Source organism: Spermophilus citellus (assembly GCF_964194105.1).
Source record: "Spermophilus citellus genome assembly, chromosome: 5".
Taxonomy (NCBI): Eukaryota; Metazoa; Chordata; class Mammalia; order Rodentia; family Sciuridae; genus Spermophilus; species Spermophilus citellus.
Genome location: NC_138186.1, coordinates 169,666,069 through 169,690,864, shown reverse-complemented (window position 1 = coordinate 169,690,864; position 24,796 = coordinate 169,666,069). Strand labels below are relative to the sequence as shown.

The following is a 24,796-nucleotide window of genomic DNA, read 5'->3' as shown; positions in this document are numbered from 1 at the left end:
CACAAAGTTTGCACATTCACGAATTTGCTACTTTCCACAGACATTATACAATAGTATAAAGAAGATTACTAAACTGCTGTGTCAATTTAAAGGTATAACTAAAAACAATTCAATAGATACTTTCATACTTTGATTTAAAGATTGAATTTTTTACAAAGGCATCATAAGAGAATAATAAACAAAATACACCTACTTATCTTATAATTTGGCAGTATGAATAAAGAATTCTGTCTTACCAGTGATAAGCAGGATAAATAAAGAGTCGTTTTTTAAACTAAAACTTAAAAATCCAGTTTCAAAACTACAGAAGAGAATCAAGGTGTAACAGGAGCTGTCAAATAAGTCAACCTGAAGCAATCTTAATATGCTCATCTGAATCACTAACATACTACATAAATGTTATAACGTTTACTGATTAATTTTAATAAAAACACCCAAACACTAAAAACATTTGAAAAGTTGTCACAGTAAAATACAAGAGTTAAGAAAAACCAAATACATTAAGTAACATCTGGTTTTCTTCACATTTCTGCCAATTTTGTATCAAACACATGAGTACAAGATGAATAGATCAGAAATATTTCGCCTATATATAAAGAACATGATGCTACTTACCAACCATCAGAAGGGCATGCAAACAAATTAAAGGGATGCATGAAAATAATTGAACTAAAGAAGATACAATGAGAAATCGCTCACCTATTTTTCTAATTATAAAAATAATTTTTAAAAAAATTTCTAAAATATGTACTTTAGAGTATCTACACAAACTCCACATATTTGGTAAAAAAACAAAACAAATAAACAAAAAAAATAATAATGTAATATGCCAGCCAGTGAGGAGCTTAATTATGGGGTATAAATGTTATTATTTAAGAATTAACAGGTTTAAACAATTATAAAATACTGTATAATAAATTCAGTATGAAAATTCTGAAAGTGCAAAAAATGTAAAGTTAAAAACAGAAAACTCTCTATATAAACTACAAACATTTGTCTATGCCCCAGTCCTCTATTTTATATTTGTAACATGAAATTTAGAGTTATAAGCCATCTAAACTTTGTCAATCTCAACAAACCCTTTCGATGAAAAAAGCTGTCCTTCAATAAATCCTTACAAGAGTGAAGAAAAGGATGTTATTCAAAGTCTCTTTTTGAGAGCTGTTCACAATTATCATGAACAAGACATATCACCAAGGGGCTTCAAAATACAAAATTCCGACATATAGGAAAAACTCTGCTGGTTTTAAGAAGCCTGAATGATTGTCACAACAAGAATATGGATAAGACAGACAATAAAAAGAGTTAATGCAGTCGATTCAGTAACATATAATTATGCACAGTATTGACTGACTAGTCTTATAACAGATGCTGTGTCATACATCTGTTGTATGGACAGCTATAGAAGAAATGGTACTTTTAATTATCTGTGAAGATTCCAGTTGGAAAAAATGTTGTTGTCCTAATGTAGAGCACAATTAAATAGGGGATGGAGCATAAAAAGCCACAGACAGGAGTGAATTTTATTTAGAGGGACCTTCTCTGCAAGATAAAATTCATTGGCACATTCCAATTTCTGTAAGTGCTTTTCTCCTGATATTTTCTAAAGCAGAACACATTCACCAGGGGTTCACCCACAGCAAAAGCAGCTGTGTCAATTCGATTCCAAGGAACTACACACAAATTCAGAGGGTTGTGGGAAGCACTTTTCTGATGGTCTCTGTATTCTATACTGTATGGAGTTCTAGGATCTTATCTGTCACTAGACAAGTTTTATCAATTGTTCAATAGGAATCTACTACAGGATTTAGATCAAATGACATGGATGTATAATTAATTGCACAGTAATCAGTGAAGACTAATATATAAACAAAAATGTGTTCGTTGTACTTAAAAAGTATTTATTTTACCCATTCTCAATTCAATTAAACAACCATTCTCCCTTATACACTTGAATCTTCTGGTATATTTTAGAAAGATACATCTACATTTTCAGGCCACTATGATAAGCAATAGGCAAATTATTATTTTTCTTATCAAACTATAACTTGTATCTTAAAAATGCTAACATCCCCTATTCATTATTTAACTTATGAGAGAATGAGAGTTTCAAAATTTTAAATACTTAAGCTTCACTCTGAGTGTTTTTTCTGGAGGGCAGGTATAAACCATCAATGAAAGAACGACCACCAGCATTGCTGTCCCCAGAAGTGTCTTAAGCTCAAGGGATGCTCAGCACCTTAGGTATGAGAGGAGCTCGTTCTCAGGAAAAGTTATTCCACTAAAACCCAATTCTTTTGAGACAAAGGGGCAGCTCTTTCTGAAAGTATTTACATACAACACAACTCATTCAATTTGAGCCTGAGTAGTTTGTTTTCCAAAATAACTTTATAAATGTTCCACCTATTTTGTGAGAAAAATATGATGAGCAAAAACATATATGCACTGACTAAAATTAAAGTCGAGTTAATGTTTATTAAAACAAAGCAAAGAATCTTTTAATAGCATTATCTGCTGATATATTTAATTTAGGATGGGAAATTTATGTTTAGAGTTGCCACAGTTTTGCCTCCAGAGATCTGGAACAAAATATCTCTTCTTAAATGTCCTTACTGTACTGTATTTAGTTAAAAAACAAACCTTAATAAGCTGATTGCCTGCATGGGAGCAGGGATCAACTCATTGCCATTAAGAATTTAAGAAGCCATCAGCCCTCTATACAGCCCTGCCTATAGGAGAGATGCAAGGATTGGCTTCTTTCAAACCTGTAATTTATGAGTTTATTCAAACCCGCCAAATTGCTTTAAGTGAACGCCTCTCACATTCGAAAATTCCCATGGCAACTCATTTAGTTTGGCAGACAGGCAGACCCAAATTCAATCCTTTTATCCTGCAGCTAAACCATTACAATGGTAATTCTGCTCTGACACTCTGAAGAGACTGCTAATTACTGTACTCCAGGTCCCTAGACAGATTTCCCATTCAGATGAAAATGGCTATGCAAGGCACAAAGCCTCTAACACCTTTCTTTACAAGCCCTCCTACCACAGTTCTAACAGGAGCAAGTGCCTCACAGCTGGATGTCTTTAATGTATCTTTTAACACCTTGCCTTCCCTCCCAATAAAATCAAAAGGAGGCCAACAATACCATAAATTTCAATTATTGTTAGTTGGTCAACAACTAAATGTAGCACCATCAGTTCATTAACAATTCACTAAAAAATTTAACTCCACTATAAAATTACAGTTATCTGTAGAGTCAAAACACTGGCTACTAATCTCATTTATCAACTCTTTCAACTTCTTTTCAAGTTATAAATAGCAGACAACTATAAGACAAACATATGCCATCAAAAAAAAAAAAAGAGAGAGAGAGAATTTTGGGTAAACAAAAAGAAAACTTTCAAAAATGTATTTTATGAAAGATAACTTCCTATATTATTTCCCTAAAATTTCAATGACACTAACATCTAGTATTTTTTAAAGTGAATAAAATTACTATTGTTATGACAACATTTTTAAACTTGCTAATATTCCTTGACATGCCTGGAAAAAACTTTAAATTTCAAAACTCTTAGCTGGAAATGTTATATTCTATTACAGCAACTATTTAATGTAATATTACTGATCTCTTATGTAAATGTTTTTATAAAGAGATTCACTATATATAAAAATTGGTTCGTATTCAAATTGTCAAATACCTGGGGAGAAGCTTATACATACCATAAAGTAACAGAGCCCAAGATAAACACTTTTTGAATTGCCTGGGATAAGTGGCATCTGGTATGTTAAAATCTGTCTTAAATTAGGAACAATGTAAACTTTTGTTGCCTAAAAATAATTTCTTTTAAAAAAGGTTAGTAGTAAAGGTTAGTAGTACTCTGTTTAGTGTTTCCAGCTTAAGTATTCTTTCTAACAGAAACCTTTTACCTCCATTCCAGCAGAAAGGAGGAAAATTGATAGAACAAGATTTAGGCATATATCCCTCATCTCCTTGTTCTCATTCTTCATATCCATTCTTTCACTATTCTGATGAGAAAAGATCACAGGATGAGATAACATTTCTCACTAAATGGAGGCAGGACCCACTGAAAGAGAAATGGTTAGATACCTGAGGTGTACTCACACCAGAGTGTGCATGTGGGAGACAGAGGATGTTTTTACACATGATGTTTAAGTTCTAATAATGTTAATAAATGGATTCACATTTCTTTCCCTACTATCCCACTATTAATAAAAGCCAGTATTGATGAGATCATGAACTAGCAAAGAGTGTGCATCCTACAGGCTGGAATCAAACCTCTGTGATAAGTAATTTAACTTGCAGCCAACATGGTCAACGGATTTTCGACCTGTAAAATTGACTGAGACAGCAAATCATTTACATAAAAAACCTCAACAAATCCCTGATAATTCAAAGTAACTCTAACTTTCTTTCCTCCCCCCAACCACACCCCCCTTGGTGCTGAGGATTGAACCCATCTATGGCCTTGTGCATGCCATGCGAGGCAAGCACACTACCAACTGAGCTATATCCCCAACCCAACACTATTTTTCTTATAGAATGCACTTAAAATAAGGCTACCAATGCATTGACACAATGCATTATTTCTTCCTATATAATCCTTATTGATTAATGCAATATCTTCATACTCAGTAAATTCTACCAGTTTGAAGATTTCCTCATAATAATTTCATGAGAAATAATTTCTTCTTTTCACTTCCTTCTATAATGCCTCAAAATTCTTTCCCAGGGGTGAGGTATACCTCAGCAGAATGCCTGCCTCAGGAAGCCCTGAGTTATGTCCCCAGCACAGGCAAACAAATCCACTCCTCCCATGTTATGGTTTGGATGTGAGGTGTCCCTCAAAAGCTCACCTGTGAGACAATGTAAGGAAGTTCAGAGGAGAAATGACTGGGTTGTGAGAGTCTTAACCCAATCAGTGCATTAATAGAGATTAACTGAGTGGTAACTGAAGTGATAGGGTGTGGTTGGAATAGGTGGGTATGGCTTTGGGGTATATATTTGTATTTGGCAAGTGAAGACCTCTCTCTCTGCTTTCTGATCATCATGTGAGTTCCTTCCCTTTGCCACACTCCTCCACCATGATGTCCTCCCTCACCTTAAGCCTCAAGGAATGGAGCCAACCACTGAGAGCTTTGAAACCATAAGCCCCCAAATAAACTTTTCCTCCTCCAAAATTGTTCTGCTTGGGTCCTTCAGTCACAGCAGTGAAAAAGGTGACTAAAACATTCCATTTACAAAACAATTTAGAGAAGAAAAATAATATATGTGAAGTTTTACTTTATAGTTGCATGAAGTTATTCAAAAACCTAATTTCATTAACAATTCATTTTCCAACTTCTAAAGTTTTCATACATAAATAAGACTTTTCCTTCACTACATAACAAAGAACTTCTTATATTACTTTCAGAGGAGCCATTTTGAGGGTGTGTGTGTGTGTGTGTGTGTGTGTGTGTGTGTGTGTGTTTGGGGAGGGGGTAATGGGCATTGAACCAATTGAGTCACACCCCTAGTTCCTATTGTTTTTTGAGAGGGTCTTGCTAAATTGCTGAGGCTGGCCTCAAAACTTGCAATCCTCTAGATTTACTGGGATTACAGGCATGCACTACCATGCCCAGTTGGTATTTGATTTTTTTTTTTTTTTTTTTTGGCAAGTGAAATGAAAAGTCAGACAGTCTCTAAGGTGATCCCAATTAAAAAAATAAATCACTCTTATAAACTTATGACAATAAACTGAGAGGAGAAAAAAATGAAGAGAAGCGAAACTGTGTCAACCAAGGTAGCAAAAAAACATGTATTCAAGAAATATTCAAGTTAACATTTTCTTTCTTTTTTTTTTTTAAATTTTAGTATTTATTTTTTAGTTTTTGGCGGACACAACATCTTTGTATGTGGTGCTGAGGATCGAACCCGGGCCGCACGCATGCCAGGCGAGCGTGCTACCGCTTGAGCCACATCCCCAGCCCTCAAGTTAACATTTTCAACAGTGGTTTTTTCAAAGGATAACCCAAGTCCCTAAAGAGTAGCAAAATCAAGACACTGCCCATAATCTTTTTCTACAGTGAATGTAACTTATTAGAAAATATCACACTGTAATTACAAGAGTATAACAAAGGCCTCAGGAATCTGGAGGAGGCAAAGTTCAGGTTTAAAAGACTGAGTGTGAAAAAACTGGATTGATGGCATTTATGATGAAGAGGATGTTTTAAATAGATATTGGAAGAAAATAGATACAGACTTGTCAAATAAAAACATTATATGAGAAAAATAATTCTTGAAATTGCATGATTCATTTTGTGATTTAAGAAACGAGATTAAAGTTAAGTTTGTTATCAATGTCAAAGGAACATCTCTGAAATAAAAGTGTTATTTTTCAGAAGTGCTGTAAATAAAATATGAATTGCTTTATAAAATGAATTATGTGATTATCTCAGAACCCTTATTAATTCTGCAGAGGAATTAGATGCTGTTTTCTGGGAAGAAAAAAAAAAATCACCAACTGCTCCAATAATGCCAAGCAATTTGTATGCTTGTTGGCAAAAATGGGAAATCCATTTCACAGGGTTGTTTGAAAACCCAAATTTGAATGAAATGGATTTAAACTGATTTATTGAACATTTAGTTATGAGTAAAATTATGCAAATGAATGGGGCCACATCAAACCTTCAACCAGAATACCACAAGGAGTGCACACACAATCTTTATTCATTCCATTTAATTAAACAGCTTATATCAAGCAGTCAATTCCTTTCCACTTCTCACTCCTGCACCCCTCAACAAGCCAAGACTAAAACTTTTAACAAAATGGACATAAAACTGTCCTTCCACATCTTCCCACATATCAAGGTAAGAAACATTCAGGATAATTCTGGACTTCTGATGCAAATTCAATCTCTAAAGAGTAACAAAACCGTATTCCCCACAAAACCAATATGAAACCACAAATTGAGTATCTGTCCAAATGATAAAAATTAAAAATTTTGTAACACAAAACATCTATATCATCACACAACTACTTACTATCAAAACTGACCTAAAATTATAAGAACCAAGAGAATTATTTTAGTCCTATTTTTATAATTAGTGGCCTTTATTAAAAAAAAAAAAAGGTTATCAGAAAAGGAAAGGTTTAGAAGCTTGATAATATCCAGGATTTGAGATTGTTTGGGCAACAGGCATTTTCGTGCAATACTGGCAAGATTGGATACTGGGTCAGGCAAGTCAGGCAACAGTGGCTGGTACCTGTAATTCTACCAACTAAGAAAGCTGAGGCAGAAAGATTCCTAGTTTGAAGCTAGCCTCAGAAACTTAGTGAGACCTGTCTTAAAAATGCAAGGGCTGGGGATGTAGCTCAGGGGTAAAGTGCCCATGTATGGGTTCAGTCCCCAGTTTCCCCAACACCCACTGTCCACAGAAAAAGACTATATTGATATATGTTTTCTGGAAGTTATCACAGAAATTTTAATAAGCAATAAACTTTTAAATGCACTTGGTGTCCTAGTAATTCTACTAATTCTACATGTGTATATATACAAATGCTGACAAACTCCAACAGTGCTTGTCAGATTTATGCAGAACCACTTCACCAGTGAGAAATGAAATGTCCATTTCTGGATACTGGGCTATGGGTAACTGAAGCTGGGTGCAGGAGAAGATCATGGATGGGGAAGCAATAAAGGAACAGAGAAGCCAAGGTACTAGAAGCATTACATAAATAATGAAATCTTAGAAACAAACAAACAAACAAACAAAAAACCTCAGTTTTTCTTCTTCTTTTGACATTTTTTCTTGATCCCAGGCCAATGAATCTTTTTAACTGTTTCAAAGGAAATAAAACTAGGGGTCAACACACTAAGAAGCACTACCTGGCTTGTATGTTACTCTTTAGAGATTGAATTTACATCAGAAGTCCAAAATACAAGGAAAAGAGTGAAGATTCAAGGAATTCAAATAAATACAACAATTCAGCCTGCGGGTGCAGTGTGGATGTATGCATGTGCTTTAAGGACACTGAAGAATGAAGCCAAGGGTCAACTCCCTCTTCCCAGGAACCATCTTCAACAACATGAGTAACCACTCCTCCTTGAAGATGTCTTTTCTCCCAGGACTGGTTCCTGGTTTTCCTCTCATCTCAGGTTCTCCTCCTTCATGTCCACCCTTGCTGGACCCTCTTCTTCTTCCTGACAAGACTCAGAAAGTGTCCCAACTTCAGGCCTCAGACTTCTCTTCTTTACCTACTACCAACTGGTATGTATAATCACATATAGTCCTACAGCTCTAAAGGCTTTTGATGTGATGGCTCTAAATTTTCTTGTTCTGACCTAATGTACTTAAACATTTGATGTCTCGATTTTTACATTTCTAAATCGAATTTCTTAACTTCTCTCCCAAACCTGCTCCTGGAACAGCATAAATAAAAAGATATCTTCAACTACTTCAAGTCATCACATATAGTATCACAAACAATCCATCAACATTCTAGTCAGTTCTTCCTCTAAAGTAAATCCAAAATCCAAACACTACTCCATCTCTAGTCCAAAGTCACTTTAATCTCCAACTTAAACTGCAAACATTTCTTGTTGGCATCTACACTTTCACTACTACTCTCAAAGCCTACTCTCAGGCCAGATGCCAGAATGATCCTTTGAAATATAAATTAGACCATGTCATTCCTCTCCTTAAATTCCTCCAATTACTTCTCATCTCAGAAAAACTAGCAATCTGCAAGTTCATCCTCCCCCTTTTCTGGCCTTGACCTCCCACCTCTCTCCAGCCTGCTGACTGTCTACAAACAAGCCTCGGGATCACTGCACTTTCAGTTCTCTTTGCTTAGAAAATTCCTTGGCTATAGAAATGATTGCACCATGTTTCAGTTCCATTTTTTTTCCCCTTCAAATGTTACCTTAGAGGCATTTTCTAATCATCATCTAATAAAGTATTGTTTCCTGAATCAGTATTTCTCTACCCGCCTTTTCCTGCTTTCATTGCAGCACTTGATTAACGCTTCAATACAGTTAGTCTTTATTCTACTTATGGTCAGTACTCAAACTCCAAAGGTAAGCTTCATGATGGCAGGTACTTTTTGTCAATTTTACTTACACTTTCTGTATTCTCAAAAACAGTTATCTAGCCTAAGTAAGCATGCAATGAAATCTGATGGATGAATTTAACCAAAGGCCAGAGATAAGAAAAAGAGTGAAGTTCAAGGAATTCAAATAAATATAACAATTCAGCCTGTGGGTGCAGTGTGGATGTATGCACTTTAAGGACAGTGCAGAATGAAGCCTAAAAAGTTATGCCAAATCATGAAAGAGCCTCCAGGACCAGGGTGGGGTGGGGTGGGGTGGGGTGGGATGGGGTAGGGGTATGTTGAACACTGTGCTCTCAGAGTAGCAGAGAACCAAAAGGTTTTTAAAGCATGTATTTGTCATAGTGATAGAAAGCTGAGTGATCCAGGCCATCACTATAACTAGATACCCGAACATGTGGATTATAGGATTAGCTTGGAAAAGTTTTGAAGTAGTAAACTAGAAAAAGCCTAGAATGCTATTAAGTAGAGCCTAACATGTCACTCTGGTGAGGGCCTAAAGGACCAAAATGCTAATTAAAAGGCATACAGCAAAGGCAATCCTGACATTTTCCGATGGAAATGAGGATTCTACAAATCTGGCTGCATTTTATCCATGTCCTGAAATTTTGTGGGAGGCTGAACTTGAAGGTGACAGACTACTTTATTTGGCAAAGAAAATTTTAAGGTAGAAGAACAACTAGCAGCAGATCCTGGTGTTGTCTGTGATGCTGGTTTTGCAATCATGCAGAATCCAAGAGTTGTAGAGTTATGAGGTTTCCACTGAAGTTTTAAAGGAAAGCCTGCAAGGTCAAGCAGTGCGTCGCAGGGTTGAAGTTCCTGCAAGCAGACCCTGATGAGGATGCAAGGAACTGTGGTGGTGAAGCTAAAGTTGCAGTGTAGATCCCAGGAAGACATAGGTGTTGGCAACACAGGACATCTGCCAGGGGAAGCCACATGCAACAAGAAGAGGCAGCCCTAGGAAATGGTCATGTGGGCTGTGTCTGCAAAGTTACAATGCTATTTTAAGTCCCACCAATGTGTCTCAGATGTTGTACAAAGAACATTAGGATTTAATGTTTGCCCTGCTGTCAGTCTTACTTTAGTGTGATCCTTCCTTTCTAGTCCTCTCTTACTCTCTTTTGTAATGAGAATGTATACATTGTGCCTGTCCCAACATCGCACATTAAAAGTGTATAATTTGGTTTTTATTTCTATAGGAACTCACAACTGAGTTTGCCTTAAGACTTGGGTGAGATTTTAGCCTAGAACTTTTGAAAAATGCTGAAAGTTAAGACTCCAAACCTTTGGGAGATGGGGAGAATGCTACAGTTTGAATCTTAAAAGTCTTCGAAAGTACCATGTGACAAAGGTTTGGTCCCTAGAGTGGAGCTACTGGGATTTCTTTATATCACTGATGGCATGTTCTCCAAGGGAACAGCAGTACCTCACCCTTTCCTCTTCCTGTCTTGATTCCTGGACATAGTCTGAGTAGGTTTTCTTGGCCATGGGTTCTATGCCATTGTCATCTGATACTCCAGAGGCCTTAAAAGCAATGGGTTCACCTGATCATGTACCGAAACCTTTAAAATCACGAGACAAAATTAACCTTTTCTCTCTATAAGTTATTCATCTCAGCTATTTGTTATATTAACAGAAATCTAACATAGTAACCTTATTACAAAATTCAACTATTCATTCATTTTTCAGATATTTACTATGTTACTACTATATGCTGGGCATTGTGCTAAGTACTAGAAATAAAAATAATTTGCCAGACAAAGAGAGTATAGCTTTCTGGTTAAACAGGGAAAGAAGATACTATAATGTTTATGATGTCTGCTATGATCAGGGGAACAAGTACACTGTGGAAGAACACATGATATGGGTTGGAAAAGTAGGTCTACAAAAGTCAACAATGATGCCATGGTATTCTCATTACAAATCCTTATATCAAAGCAAGATAATTATATCAGACTACCAAATGTGTAATATCAGACTATGAAAATTGGTTCTACAACTATTTCCAGCAAAAAGCCCATCAACTTCAGTGTATAATAGAATACAATCAGAGGGGAATTTAAAACACAGAACTCACAAACTAGACACTGTGATTCCACTCCCCACCAAAAACAAAACAAAACAAAAAGACTAGGAAAGAGAGAAAAATTAACATTATGACTTTGTAGCTTAGTGCCATAGGGGGGAAAAAAACTGCTTAAAGAAAATTAAATCAGGTACCTTAAATTGTTTTAGGTGATAGAGGCTAGATTACTTCAATGATCATTGACGTCCCCATGTTAACAGATCCCAAAACCCTACAACTAGAACTGACCATTTTTTAAGTTTCAGAAGTTGATATGACCAGACAACATTTGGTATGACATACAAAATGTCCACAGTATAGCACTCAAATGTTATACCATGATGAATTTTGTTTAACACGAGAAGGATTTACTCACATGTTAATATAAATGACATTTAATGCCATTTAAATCAAACAACATTTTCTTTCTGGCTAAGCTTGATGATATTAGTCAATTATGCAAAAGCCAAGGATAGTAAAGCTTTTCTTTGGTTTAAATTTCTATTTTTCTTGGTATCATCATCACAAATGTACAACAGCATTCAGCTTAAATTAAATAAATTCTATAATAGAGCATCCAGGTTATAATATACATAATCAATAAAGTGAATAGTAATAAAAATTATTGCAAGTCTAAGTCACTGTATAGAACTCATACCTTAGAATATGTTATTTTTATTCTATTATCTGAAACTCTAAGAATATTTCATTACAAAAAGAAAATAATTTTAAATTATGCTCCTTGAAATTATTACTGTTCAATAACAGTAATCCTAAAAATACTTCCATAGGATATAAATTTATCATCATTTCCTCTAAGATATATGTAAATTTTCTTAAAAACTCTGTCATTTAAAAAAATCTATTTCCATGTTTACATATTCTGAGGCTTTTGTTTGTTTGTTTGATGATAGTGGTAGGGATCAAACCCAAGGCCTCAGACATGCTAAGTGAAGGCTCAACCAGAAGACAATTTTTGAAATAACAGGGTTTTTCAAGATCTTTGCTCCAACTGTATGTAAGTAAATACAGAGAAATTAGTAACAACTTTCTCAAGGAAACACAGCTTTTACAACACTCTTTCCCAGGTTATTACCTTTTAGAACTAAAGAAACTTATTGAAAGATGATTAAAATAATCTAATTGGTTGATAATACTGTTATTATACACTGATTTATTGGCTTTATTAGATAAACTTATTTGTTTAGTATAATACATGAACTGTGTAGCTTTGGATATACTTAATAAAGTTTAAGGCTAAAAGCAGCTTCTGATCATAAAACTAATAACTTATTAAATTCTTAAAAATCTCCTTTTCTATGCAGCTTTTCATATTAAGGAAAAGGAAGAAGATTTTACATGGTTTAATGGTGTGTAAATATAAATTTTAGTTTCCATTTAACCTGTCTGCATATATTCCTTCCACAACTATCAATAAAACTTACATGAAACTCAAGTTTTTAATTTTGTCAAATTAATATAAAATGTTAATGATTTGTGAATTAACTTCCAGATTATCAGGAAAAAAAACCCAGCAGATGTCATACTCACTTATGTAAATGACAACAGATTTTTTAACAGACTTTTTTTGACACAATACAAGCAGTAGTTCTAGTTTCTTTTTTTTTTTAATGAAAAAACATTTTGATAATGACACAGAAAACTAATGATTTATTTTTCATTTCCCACTGAAAGCTAATACTCGGGTAATCAATAGTTCCATTATCATTTCTAATGTTACTAAACAGATGTGCAACAATGAGAAACAGCTGAGGGAAGAACTGGCAGAAAATGGAAGGGTTTGGGGATAATTTGGAGAACACAAAGGTGTCTGGATAATTTCTTATGTCACTATCCAAAATTACTTTCAATGTCTTATCTCGGACTCTTAAATATAACTTTAATAGTTTTTCAATATTTTAGAAATAACATGCAGTATGAAAAGTGCTCAAAATGTTGCCTGGTACATCAGTAAAAAAAAAAAAAAAAAACCATTTTATTATAGAAAAATCTTACTATTGAACACTAACTTTTCTGTGGGAAACAATGATATGGTACCACAGACAAGTCAAATATTGTGCTAACTCAGCTCATCCAGCATGAATTGCATAGACTTTTGCACACTCATTACTTGCTCCTCCCCCCAAATGCTTGCCATCACCTTATCGATGTTCTGCTTACATTTTTCCCTATAATAAAGATTCAGCTAGCTATGGTGTTGCAAGCCTGTAATGCCAGTGGCTTAGGAGGATGGCAGGTTTAAAGCCAGCCTCAGCAACTTAGTGAAGCAGTAAGCAATCTAGTGAGACCCTATCTCAAAAAAAAAAAAAAAAAAAAAAAAGAATGGATTTAAAAAAGTGGCATTTATACACAATGGAGTATTACTCTGCACTAAAAAATGACAAAATCATGGAATTTGCCGGGAAATGGATGGCATTAGAGCAGATTATGCTAAGTGAAGCTAGCCAATCCCTAAAAAACAAATGCCAAATGTCTTCTTTGATATAAGGAGAACAACTAAGAACAGAGCAGGGAGGAAGAGCATGAGAAGAAGATTAACATTAAACAGGGACGAGAGGTGGGAGGGAAAGGGAGAGAGAAAGGAAATTGCATGGAAATGGAAGGAGACCCTCACTGTTATACAAAATTACATATAAGAGGAAGTGAGGGAAAAGGGAAAAAAAAAAACAAGGGGGAGAAATGAATTACAGTAGATGGGGTAGAGAGAGAAGATGGGAGGGGAGGGGAGGGGGGATAGTAGAGGATAGGAAAGGCAACAGAATACAACAGACACTAGTATGGCAATATGTAAAACAGTGGATGTGTAACCGATGTGATTCTGCAATCTGTATACGGGGTAAAAATGGGAGTTCATAACCCACTTGAATCAAATGTATAAAATATGATATGTCAAGAACTATGTCATGTTTTGAACAACCAATAATAAAAATTTAAAAAAATTGTTCCTGGGAGTATAAAACTTAAAAAAAAAAAAAAAAAAAAGGAATGGGATATGGCTCAGTGGTAAAGTGCCCTTGGGTTTAATCCATATCAATTCCTTTCCAAAAATAAAGACTTTCCCATTTAAGGATTTGAGCAATATCCATGTTTGCTTGTTACATTTAATGAGTTAATATATTTTTTATTTTGTGGTTAAATAAAAATCTCTACCAAATAATAACCCACTGTCTGTCTACTAAGATAAACATTTCAAAACCATGGATGGTGGCGCATTCCTGTAATCCCAGAGACTCAGGAGGCTGAGGCAGGAGGATTGCCAAATGCAAGGTCAGCCTGGGCAACTTACTGATATTCTGTCTTAAAATAAAAAGAGCTGGGATGTAGCTCAGTGGTAGCATTCCCATCAGTTCAATTCCCAGTACCAAAACAATAACAACAACAATAATAAAAACAGATAAATATTATGATAATCTAAAATTAAACTGAAGATAGGAAATAAGGCCCAAATCTAAGATTTGGAAATTATTACTTACTGCAGGTACCAGTAGTTTCTTCACTTCTTCAACTGCTCTCTTCAGTTTTATTTCTGCTCTGTTCTGAGCATCTTCCACAGTGATTAGTACATGTAAATCTTCATTTAGATGCTCCCAATTGGGTTTGCCTCTATTTTGCTCCTCCTAAAAAATTTACAAAGTACACTCTTACAATTATTTTTCTTTAAAGAGAGTGTATCCTTCATATTGTGCATCTGTTGCCAACAATTTAAGCCATGTTTGCATTATTTTGCTAAAATAACATTAGAAATCTTCTGAATTATTTTCCTGGCCAAAACGAAGAAACTTACATATGGCATCATCCATAGATTACCATGAAGAACACTCTGAGAAGCATGTTATTTCTATAAATTACTTATGAGTAAACAGAAAGTCATCAAGATTAAGCACGTCACTTACAAAGAACACACGGGAAATAAACAGTATAAAAATGAATCAAAGAATTCTCAAACTCGGTAAAATTTCCACTTCATTACAATTGTTTAATAACATTAGTTGTACTCAACAGCAGAAAAAAAATATTTTGTAAACAAGACATTATAGTGTAAAAGAAGTACTACACTTAAGTATTTGAAGTAATAATTATGGAAACATTTTATTATAATCCACAAGTAAGAAATAATAATAGTTATAACTATATTTCCATTAGACTTTTAAAAAATCAACTATAAGGCCTCTCTTTATCATTATATCAAGTAATGAATACAGTTTTTCAGACACTATGTGTGCCCAATTTCCTTAATGACGTCTAGTCTCCTAGTGAGGAGGACCCTCACACTGATACCTTGACACCACAGGGAGAACTAGGAAGAGCACACTACAAAAACCTATTAACTAAATTGGGTCATTTCAGAATTGCAGAGCTAATTCTTGCTTTAAGTTTTAGAGATAATGCAAATACAATTTATAAATTTTAAAACATAAAAAACAAAGAATATAAATTTATAAATAGGTAACATATAAATGTTATACAGAAATGGATGTGGCTCAGACCAAAGTACCACAAACAAACAATAAATATTACCTTTGTTGTTATTAGACCTTTATCTTGAATCTACTCATTTATTTATTTTACTAAATGTGAGACTCCAATCCAAGAAAGTAAAACTGGTATAATGAAACAACTTTTGTACAACTCACATGAATGAGCTTACCCAATGAGGACAGAAATGTCTGAACAGTTAAGTATGTACTTCTACTTTATTTTCAGCTAATATCTTCAGTGGGAAAATGCATCTACATGTTATAAGAGATAAGAACATTCATGTTTCCCCAAGTATGGGAGGCAGTAGAGTGGGCTCGAAAGATCCAGGATACGTGAAATTTCAGGGAACTGGAGCTATAATCACATCTATTGACACTTATGCACTACTAGCTCAAAGTATGTCTGTTTCAACATTAGATCACACCCCATCCCATTTGGTAATGATACACATGCACAAAGCTAGGTCTATTCGTTGCTATTACAAAAAGCAAGTCTGAAAAACTCAGCAGAGAATAAGAAGGTGGTGGTGTCCAATCTGACTCTGAGGTTTAGAACTTGAATGGCCCCCAAGAAAACAGAGATTCTATTAATAAATAATGTGATTATTTAAAAATAAATAATGTGGTCATTTAGAAAATCATTTTTTTTTCCTTCAATTTAAGATGTTCTAAAGCCAGGCACAGTGGCACATGCCTATAATTCAAGCTACTCAGGAGGCTGAGATAGGACAATTACAAATTCAAGGCCAATCAGAACAACTTAGCAAGACCCTGTCTTGAAATATATATATATATATATATTTTTTTTTTTTAAACAAAGTTTGGGGATGTAACTCAGTGGTAGAGTACTTGCCAAGCACACACGAAGCTCTGAGTTCAATTCTTAGTACTGAAAAAAAAAGTTTTGATACAGATATTATAGTTCTATTTATTATTTACTTATTTTTTTAAATATTTATTTATTTATTAGTTATTGGCGGACACAACATCTTTGTTTGTATGTGGTGCTGGAGAATCGAACCCGGGCTGCACGCATGCCAGGCGAGCGCGCTACCGCTTGAGCCACATCCCCAGCCCTTATTATTTACTTAGAAAATAAATAATAGAACTATAAGAAATTCATTTTCCCCTAGGGAGCACTATGAAAAAACTAAATGAGAAACCAGTTCAATCAAGAACTGGGAACTATGGGGTCATCTGCATGGCAAAGAATATAAAATGTGCATAAATATTTTCACTGTTGCTCAATTTTTAAACACAAATGTTAATTTTAATGTTGAAGATTGCTAATAATATTTTCCCACCAAAATTTGTGTTTTTACATGGACTAGTTACTGGCATTATTTGGTATAAACTGAAAGTGTGCCTTTTTGTCTAAATCCATCATCATAAGGGATTTTTGCTTCCAGCCAAGGAAAAATAAGAACCAAATGTATAGTCCCACTAGAAGCAAGTAAAACAAATGAACAACAGTTTTAAGCCAATAGACATCAGACAGCTAAGATCAGTGACAATGAAAAGACCTGGGGCGGGGACACAAGTGAGCCCTCCCTGAGTGACTTCTCCCTGAGTGGAAAAGACTAGCACAGCTGGGGTCACACAACCAAGTCCTGTACAACCACACTGGGGAACAGCCAAAGGCCCAGAGCACTCCACCCAAAAACACCAGTGCAGCCTGGCAGGAAACTCCAGAGGCTTATAAAACAAATTGCTTCCAGGACTCAAGGTAACAAAGGGCCTAGTTTTCATATGGAGTCAGACTGAAAAGACTTCCTGGGATTCAGAAACTGTACACTAAAGGCAACAATTAAATGTAGTCTGCCCACTGTTCCAGTGCTGCCCAAATAAATTTTAAAGCCAAAACCTAAAGGGACCAAACTTTCCAAATAACTTAACTGTGTCCCAGAACAAAGCTGAAGGGTATTTATAGAAATATAAAAATATCCACCCAAGAAGGTAAAATTCACACGTACTATCTGATAACTAATCAGAAATTAACAGGCATGCGAAGACACAGGCAAATGCCAGAGATTTAAAAAAAAAAAAAAATCAAATCAAACCACAACTGATATTTTATATAAATGTCATAATATGTATTAATTAGTATTTAAAGACATTAAAGGCTATTCTGTGTTAGGTGAGATTAAGTATGTGTTTAAGAGTAGCGCACATAAATACTACACAAGGATAACTAAAGAACATTAATAATTTAGAGTAAGTCAGAAAAGCTTTAGCATAAAAGCTGAAATTGTGACTTGCCATGAAACATTTATACAATGGTGAAGAAAAAAACCAAAGAACTTAAAAAGGAGATATTACCTGCATTATAGAAACACAGAACAAAGCTGCATTATAATTTGCCATTGCACTTTACAGAAGGAATAAATTTGAGTTGCTAAGTACCTTGGCAAAAGTGTGCACTCTTAAATCAAGAATTTAAAAGCCAACTTAAGAAAATCAGAATTTAAAATGTACAAAGCCACCAGGAAAGAAGAAAATGGGAATGAAAATAATTTTTTTTAGGAAATCTTTTCAAAACGACAAGAGTTATTGCTCAATATAACAATGTGACAGCAAAGACAAATTAGATAACATTACTATATGTGTATGTATAGTTGAGGTCAGAATAAATAATGAGAAGACTCAAGGAAATGGAAAACAGCTTTATATAGTAAATTAAAGTTTAGTATCATATTAAACAATTTTATAATACCATTTGCACCCAATAAAAGAACAAAGACATAATTACTAATGGTAATTTATTGTGTACATTCTTTATTTTTATTTTTTTAAGAGAGAGAGAGAGAGAATTTTTTAATATTTATTTTTTAGTTCTCAGCAGACACAACATCTTTCTTTGTATGTGGTGCTGAGGATCGAACCCAGGCTGCACGCATGCCAGGCGAGCGAGATACCACTTGAGCCACATCCCCAGGCCTATTGTGTACATTCTTAATGAACAAAGCATAAATGAATTTCAAGTAACTCTTAGCCTCTCAGGTAATTATAAATTTAATAAGAACAATGATGGTGATCATGATAACGGCAACTAAGCTTTTATTGAACACTTACTACTTATCAAGTACAATGCTAAGCAATAAAATATGCCGTGTCATTATATCCTCCTAACTAAACTATATGACTATGGGACTACCATTGTTATTGTTAGACAAGCTACACCAAAGTGCTTCTCCACCCAGATCACACAACAGAGCCTGCCATCTTGGCCACTAACTCCTAGCATACATCACCACCTACATCAGCTTCCTAGTTAAGTAAACTGCCCCAAGATAAGCAAAATAAATTAGTGAAAGACCAGAAACAAAGTTCTTGAATCTTTAGAATTCTTTTTTCAGCAGGGGTGTGTGTGGGGGGGGGGGGGGAGCATCTTACTCTGTTGTCCAGGTTTATCTGAAGCCATCCACCCAACCTTAGCCTCCCCCTCCCTGCCGCCCCCCTCCCACAAGAGCATGCCACCATGTCCAGTTTAGATTTTTTTTAAACCTTATTAACATTTTTGTGTGCAATTCTAAGCATGTCTTACCCTCACAGAATTTTTGATTCAGTAGGGACTTTGCAGACAAAGAAATACATAAAAGAGATTTTTTTTTTTCCATATTGGTCCTATCTCCTAATTCCAAGCCACTCCTTTCCCCATAAATAAATTCTTGAGTAACTCATGAAGAATATCAAGAACTGGGAGAAATGTACTTGGTAAAACATCTCTTGCACCTACAAAATTTTGTTTTTCCTAAATGAGAGATCTATCTAATTTGAATGACAGAAATATTAAAAAAGGATAAATCTGTAGCCATTTAACTTAAACACATAGAATCCCCCCAATCTTTAAATAGGTAAGGTTATTAAAACTAAAATGTGGCCTTAAACACAATGCATATTTTAAACATTATTACTAAAACATTAATATTGCCCATAAGAAAATAATATCATTTCTTTTTAATAAAATAAAATCCACTTCATTTTAAAGCTGTTGTACACAGTGACACATAAAAATAAAAAGCAATAAATTCTTATCATTTGAGAAACTACTGTTTGTGACTGTTTTTTGATAAAAAAGAAATCTGATGAGTCACTGCCTGATGAAATTTGAAATTATTCTTTAATTACAGTATCTGTTTGAACAACAAAGTAATTCTATAACATGAAGCATCAGAGCACACTGATTGTCCTAACCCCTGCTGACACACTTTTAATTATACATTTGTAGGCAGGCAAATAAGCAAAAGACTTCTCCCCTACTGTGCTCTTAATGTGCAAGTTCATATGCCAAAATCTCTTGGAAAGGAATTCAAAAGTGTCACATATTGAAGCAAACCAAGGTTCCAACAACATTTTTATTATGAATACATGCACTGTAGGCAAGTATTAAAATTTGGACATATAATCAACTTCAACTATATCTTAATGTTTTTTGAGAAACTCGGCATAAAGTAGATTTTATATAGTCTAATTCTTTCCTTATTCCAGTCATAAATATTGACCTCAAAAATCTTTTATTAATTTAAGAGCCATAACAAATTTTCAAAACAAATTATTTTCTAGTAATATATGAACATTAGTATGATTTTATTTTTAGTTTACTGAAATCATCATCTAAGAAATTCTTTAAAGGCAGCAGGCATTTGACAAATGCTCATTAAGTTAAGGATAAGGAAAACAATTTGCCAATTCAAAGATCTTTTATTACTATTCGATGCCAAATATTTTCCAAGTTGAAAACAGAACCAGTCCCAATGCCTTTCCATTACAAGAACACTGAACTCCTGCAGACACAATAATGGAGACATCAGGTGTGCCCTCCCCATTTTCGGGTCTCAATTCCACTAATTTAATTCTAATTACTATATGGTCATACTACACTTAACTCCCCAGTGCTTGCCAAATAATACTGGTCTGTCCAAATGAAAACTAAACTGAGGGAGACTGTCTAGACCTGAGGAACTTAAAAGTGTGTGCGGGCAAACAACTGTGAACAAGATAATTTGGGAAGCTGAATATGACCAATGATACATGAAGACCGAAATAAAAAAAATATGAATGAAATTTCCCATAAGACAGAAGTGATCAAGTGCTTTTAAATTTCATCTCTGAACAAAGTTAAAGACCAACAGCTGCCTAATGTTTATCAAAAAAGTAAGGTTGGAAATAGACTAGGAGGAAACTCAACTAGTTGAGTTTCTGCAGCTAAGGATCACCCATATATATAAGTTGGTTACTGCCTCTGAAAGCACAAAATGCTTCCTCGCAGACACATCCCACTAATTTACATGTGAAATTTTTGTATACTGGATGGTTGGTTTTATTCTCTCCACCATCTAGCAAATATAAAGATTGTTAAAGAAATGAAAAAAATGATACAATGCTTCAAAATATTAACTGTAATAATTATTTGTTGATAGTGCCCTGATAAAAAGTAAAAGATTAATCTATCCTACCTCTGCCCATTTTCCATCCCAAATCTTATTAAATTCCCAATTTTAAAAATCATCTTTTAAAGAAATTTATCACCAGGTCACTCCAGACAGGATGTTCTCTCTATTCTCCTCTGTTCTATTTCTTTTGATAAAACCAATTCAATGTGTATTATTGTAAAAAAAGCTCCAAGCACCATAGAATCAGAATCATCTTCACATTCTTTCCACTGTCTTTACTAAGTGCCCTGTTTTCGGTACTTACCACAGCAGAAAAAGAGACTGAGAAATAAAGTCAGAGCTATTAACATTATTCACAGAAACACATAAAGAGCTTCATACTCAACATTTTACGAAGCCCTTTTAACAGTCTTAAAGATGGGTATTAATGGAATCACCTATCTTTATTTCAATGGGAGATAAACTGATGGACTGATTCACTTGACCTTACTTTAAGCTGATGAGCTTCTGCCTTTGAAGATCCTACAATAATTCATGGAAGACAAGAAAAGTCACATATAATTTTTTAAAAACTAATCAAGATTATAATTATTTAGCTGAAAACAATAATCAGAACCAAGATGGTATTTGAAAAAAATCTTAATCTCAAGTAAAGGTCATTCACAGGTTCATGTAATAATGGTTTTAAGGTGAAAGCAAAAGTGTGACCACACATGGTTCACTGTACATAAAGTTACATTTTTCTGGGATAATTCTATTTGGACAGTAAATTCCACAGAAATTCAATAGGAATGCTTTAGAATATGATTTTTCACAGATAAAATTTTGAGTAATGGTCTGATAATCTGAGTAATTTATGATACTATGCACACTTACACACATACTACCTGTTAAATCCTGGGCAAAATATTTGCACATTTTTGTGCCTTGGCTTCTCATCTATAAAACAGAAATAGATGCAGCACATATATCACAGAACTATGAGGAGCTCTAGCTGTGTAAATCTGGACAGCACACAGAGGAACATCCAGATTTGCATAATTATGTTAACCATGATGGACTATGGCTGGGATAGAATGCAATCTAAAATCACAGACAGATGATTTAGGAGATGACATACCAGGAATATGGAGCAGGGGTAACTAACAACAAATGGACAAGAACATAAGCCAAAATTCAGAAAAACAAAATTGAAAATGTACTTTAGGAATTAAAAAGTACTAGGTCAACTTGTTTTTATTAACTTACTCAATAAAATATATTAAAATATTACATAAAAAAAAGTTACTTTTTACATGTAACTTTTAGAAAGAAAAAAGCTTAAAAAAAGATATAGCTTTATTTAATCTTTAACAAACTATGACCATGATTATTTCATAGGCTCTGTACAAAATGGACTGAAAGAATAGGGAAAGGAATTAAAAAACAAAAAAAAAATGAAAAATGAATTCAAATACCACCTCTTCCAAAACATTTTCCCAAGTTACTACATTCTATCTGAATTTATCTATCCTCCCTGTGCCTTACTTTGCTTCCACAGAACTCTACTACTCTATATAGGAAGCTTCTAGAAAGCAAAGATGTTTCATTTCCACTTTTTACATTAACCTAAAGTACTTAGAAATGCCTACAATACCTTAAGAGTTTGGTATATAATCAATAGCTTTATATTTCTCGTCTACCCACACAGATCTGAACCTATACTTCTCTTATTTCATTTCTATTGAGTATTAATTTCTGTACTTGTTTCATATGTATATACGCAACAGCTGCATATTCTATAAATAAGTGGCCTACACAAATGAATTACTAGTTTCATAACATATTCATGCTGCATAATAAATGCAATACAAATTCAATTTTAAAGCATTACTAAATCCATAGGGTTTTAACATTATGTATTCTTTACTCAACGTTAAATTATTGTATCTTATATATTAGAAATATATAAAATATCAGTAAAATATTTTGCATATTTAAAGCAATTAAAAAACATTTGGGGGCTGGGGTTGTAGCTCGGTGGTTGAGCACTCTTGCCTAGCACACATGAGGCTCTGGGTTCAATCAGTATCACATAAAGAAAAATAAATAAAATAAAGGTACAATTTGGTATTAAACTGCTACATTTAAACTGAAAACAGCACGTAACAAAATATTCTAGCTCCATAATTACTAAGCTTCTAAGTCATATGGTATTTTCTTGTACATTCTACATGTGTACTTCTCTATGTGGGTTAGGGAAAATAATTAAATACCTGAAAAATTTAATTAAAGATCTATAAAAATATAGAGAGCAGGCAATACAAAAATCCAAATATTTTCCATCTTCTGTTAAGTAAAAATAAAAAAATATGCAAAATAGAGATCAGAGTCCACTGAGCTACAACCACATACAAACTAAGAGTTACCTTGAAAGATCCACTGATAGTCTGTTTTACATTCTCAAACCTAAGACTGTAGCCTAATGCTATTAGAATTTCCAAAATGTAAATGAGCAATAATGCTCATTATATTACAAAAGTTGCTTCCTTGTTGAGGACTGTAGGATAGAGGATAGAGCAACTTTATCATTTGTTGTCATTGCTTTGTAATGTCTTATTCAACCTAATGCCACTATGGGTATGTACAGTACTCGTGTTGCCCCAATATCAATTCATAGCTGCCTTCATGCCATCTTGAATCCATCAGTGTTAAACAATATCAAAGTCACATTATGACTGAATATTTAGGAATGCATCTCTACATGTATAAAGAGTGCTATCTTGTCATAACAGTACCTTAAGATCTTTCCATAGTGCCAACATTTACCAAGTATTCATACTTTCTCACTGATAGAGTACTAAGTTTGCTTCAAACCCTAAATCAGCATCTGCTCATTGTAGAATAAAGAGTAAATAAGAAAAACTGGTTAAGGTGGAAGGAAACACAAAAGAAAGTGACTCCCCATACCAACAAGTGTTATATACATAGTGATGACAAGAACACAGACTCAAATGCTAACCTAATTTCTATACCTCTATAAACCTGAGCATCTCATTCATTTATTTACTTAATACTAACTGAATTCCTCTACACAGAAGGTACCTTGCTAATGAACAAGATTTTACAGGTAAGTGTGCAGCCACACAAGGCCTCTCTTAAGTATTTCAGACTAGCAAAGGAGACAGTGAAATAATTATAATTTTCTTGAAATCTTATTTTGTCATTTGTAAAAGTCACTGGATTGCAAGGATTAAATAAAGAAAAGATGCTGAAGGCAGGGCCAAGCTGTTATTGTGAAACTCCTTTTCCTCCTTATGCTATCTATGCCCTTCCTATGTCTTAAGTCAGTGTTCCAGGTAGTAGGAATTTCCCTTCTTTTACTTCACAACTTTATCCTGTCATTATATTAACATAACTATAGAATCAGAAACGTTCCGATTCTTCAATTAGGAGCTGCAAAATCAAAGTCACAGTGAAAACTTAAAAAATAATCAATTATTTCTCTGGATTAAAAGATACAGATGATGCAAGCATAGTGGCACACACCTGGGGTCCCATCTACAGAGGAGGTGGAGACAGGAAGAACCCTTGAGCCAGGAGTTCAAGGCCAGTCTGAGAAACACTGCCAGAGTCACAAAAGAAGAGTAAAAGTGGAAAAGAGATATTCATGCAAATTACCTGGGATGTCACAGTTCTATTTCTGGTGGTGGTTTTTGATCTTTGAAAGTTTTAGATCAAGATCAG

At 34.2% G+C, this 24,796-nt stretch overlaps 1 protein-coding gene across 4 annotated transcripts in view; it reads right to left on the bottom strand.

Moving 5' to 3' along the window:
* QKI (QKI, KH domain containing RNA binding) overlaps positions 1 to 24,796 on the bottom strand; it is a 134,202-nt gene that overhangs the window by 26,486 nt on the left and 82,920 nt on the right. For all 4 annotated transcript variants that reach the window (XR_014021952.1, XM_081294237.1, XM_081294238.1 and 1 more), the window contains exon 4: positions 14,673 to 14,816. Coding sequence is in view for 3 of the 4 variants with exons in the window: in XM_081294237.1 (XP_081150363.1) it covers positions 14,673 to 14,816 (144 nt within the window). In the remaining variant the exon portion in view is untranslated. The remainder of the gene's footprint in view (positions 1 to 14,672; positions 14,817 to 24,796) is intronic.